This window comes from Charadrius vociferus, unplaced genomic scaffold, assembly GCF_000708025.1.
Source record: "Charadrius vociferus isolate BGI_N301 unplaced genomic scaffold, ASM70802v2 scaffold2614, whole genome shotgun sequence".
NCBI lineage: Eukaryota > Metazoa > Chordata > Aves > Charadriiformes > Charadriidae > Charadrius > Charadrius vociferus.
The window spans coordinates 12,657-14,989 of NW_009647900.1; the positions used below are offsets into that span (position 1 = coordinate 12,657).

The 2,333-nt window shown below is 59.5% G+C and overlaps 1 protein-coding gene across 1 annotated transcript in view; it reads right to left on the bottom strand.

The window, feature by feature from the left end:
* TYK2 (tyrosine kinase 2) overlaps nucleotides 1-2,333 on the bottom strand; it is a gene marked incomplete at its 3' end in the record, with an annotated part of 15,544 nt that overhangs the window by 12,393 nt on the left and 818 nt on the right. The window contains exon 2 of the mRNA XM_009883143.1: nucleotides 1,908-2,031. Within this exon, the coding sequence (XP_009881445.1) occupies nucleotides 1,908-2,031 (124 nt within the window). The remainder of the gene's footprint in view (nucleotides 1-1,907; nucleotides 2,032-2,333) is intronic.

Here is a 2,333-nt window from a genome sequence, read left to right on the forward strand (position 1 = left end):
GGGGAGCCCCGAGTTGGCCACGGCGCTCCAGATGTGGCCTCCCCGGGGCAGAGCAGAGCAGAGGGGGAGGATGACCTCCCTCCCCCTGCTGGCCACGCTCTTCTTGATGCCCCCCGGGATGCCCTCGGCCGCCTCGGCCACCAGGGCCCCTTGCTGCCTCGTGGTCACCCATCCCCCCCTTCCCCGGGGGCTGCTGGAGCCAAAGAGGGGGTTTTGCGGAGGTTTTGTCCCCCGGTTGTCTCAAGGGGACGAGGAAAGGACCAGCAGAGCGGGAGCAGAGAGCTCTGGCTCAGCCTGGTCACGGCAGTCACGATCCGGGCTCAGAGTGAGGGGTTTTTAGGGGATTTGTTGTTTTTTTTTGTTGGTTTTTCTTTTGTTTTTAAGAGCCAAACTTCTCGAAACACGGCTGCCGACACGAGAATCACCCACGTCCTCAAAAAACACCACCCGAGCACAAGGCGCCGATTCGCAAAGAAGCAAAGGGGAAGGAACCTCTTCCTGCCACCAAAACTGGTTCCTTTTAGCTTTTCCCACCGCATTTTAGGACCGGCCGTGCCACACCACACACCGAATCCGTCCCCGTCAGCAGAGCTTCGTTAAAGGGACCCTAATTAACTCTGCCTCCAACCGATCCCGACCTTCAAACGCCTCTTTGGCAGCGCTGCTCCCCACAACCGACCTTTCCCGCGGCTCCGGAAAACCGAGAGCGGACGGGGTTGAGGAGCACGAATGCACGCGTGTGCGTCCCGCTGCCAAAAACGCCACATCTGAAACAAAAAACCCCAAACCCCATCAGCACGACGAGAGCTCCGCGGGCAGAGCGAGCTTCCGTTCCCACCGCTCGAGCCCCAAAGCCGCGTCTCCGCCTGCGGTTAACGCTCCCCCGGGGGGGGTTATTTCGGCGCTCCTCAAGCGGCATCGAAACCGGAGCCGAAAGAAAAGGATTTTCTGGTCCCCAAAAAGCCAGAACAACGCCGGTTATCCGCAGCGGGAGAAGCGAGGGATGGCGGCGCTCGGCTCCGGCGGAGGTGCCTTCCTCCTGGAGCGGTTCTTACGGCCGCCAAATGCCTTTGGTGCAACGGATGGCTGCGGAGAGAGGGTCCGGCTCGATATGCCACAGTTCTCCAGGAAGAACGAGGTCTTACAAGTCGTATAAACGAGGATAATAAGCCTCCGAGAGAGGTTTTCCCTTTCTCCATCGCTTTTAGCTTCGCTGCAACTCACCGTCACAAAAAAAACCCAAAAAACCTCCACCTCAACAAAACCAAACCCCAAGAAAACCAGCCTGAAAAATCTCGGCTAATAAAATCACCAGCGGCACCGTTCCGGTTGGAAACACGAAGCTCATCCCCAGGGAAAGCCGGTGTCTCGCAAAGACGCCGAAGAAAAACCAACCATCGCCTTCCCGAGGATGCCACGGCCCCGTGTTGGCTCCGAGAGGAGTCGGGGTGTTCACCGGTGGCCCCAAAACGCTTCAGAGGGGACGTCGGAGCGGGGACGGAGCCGAGAGAGGGGGGGGAAGACGGGTGGGAGCAGGCGGGGAGACGCAGGGCGAAAGGCAGAGGAACAGCAGGAGCAGGGGAATGAATTTTTCGGCGCTGAAGGATCGGCAGAGGCTCCGAACGCGCAGTTTAATCCTTCCGAGCACGATTTCCGTCAGCCCGGCTGAATCCGCTCAGCCCTGCCAACCTCCGCCTGGGTTTTTTCAGGCAAATCTGGAAACGGGTAACCCCGGGAAGGGGGAGGGAAGGAAAAGCAAGCGGCGTTATTTCCAGCGCCGCCCGACGAAAGTCCGGCGCGTCTCTGCTCCGCCAGCAAGAGGAGCTCGGCCGCTCCGCGAGGTTTGGCTCCCCCCAAAAAAAAAATCCGCGTCGAGGAGACGGGAGAGCGGAGGGAAACGGCCTCACCTCATGCGGAAAAGCAGGTTGAGGTTGGTGTCTTTGCCGATTTCGAAGAGGTGGTTGGGCGGGAGCCAGAGGCGGCTCTGGGTGTCATAGAGGGCGAAGAGGCTGTAGCAGAGCGGCGTGATGCCTGCGGAGAAAACACCATACGAAAATTCAGTCCCCCCCCCAAAAAAAAAACCCAAAAAAAAACCCCACCAACTTCTTTCTTCACCCCCACTTCTCCCAACCACACGGTTTTACCGGAGGCACAAACCCATCGCCACTACCGACGCCGCCACGGTCCTCCTCGTCCCCCACGCGCGCCAGCGGCGGAGGCAGGAGAGTCTTTAAAAACGCCGTTAAAAACAGAACTCCCCCCACGTCTGATGGCTTTCTGGTGCAGGCGGGGAAAGGGAGGGGGTGGGGGGGGGCTTTTCACTGTAACACGCC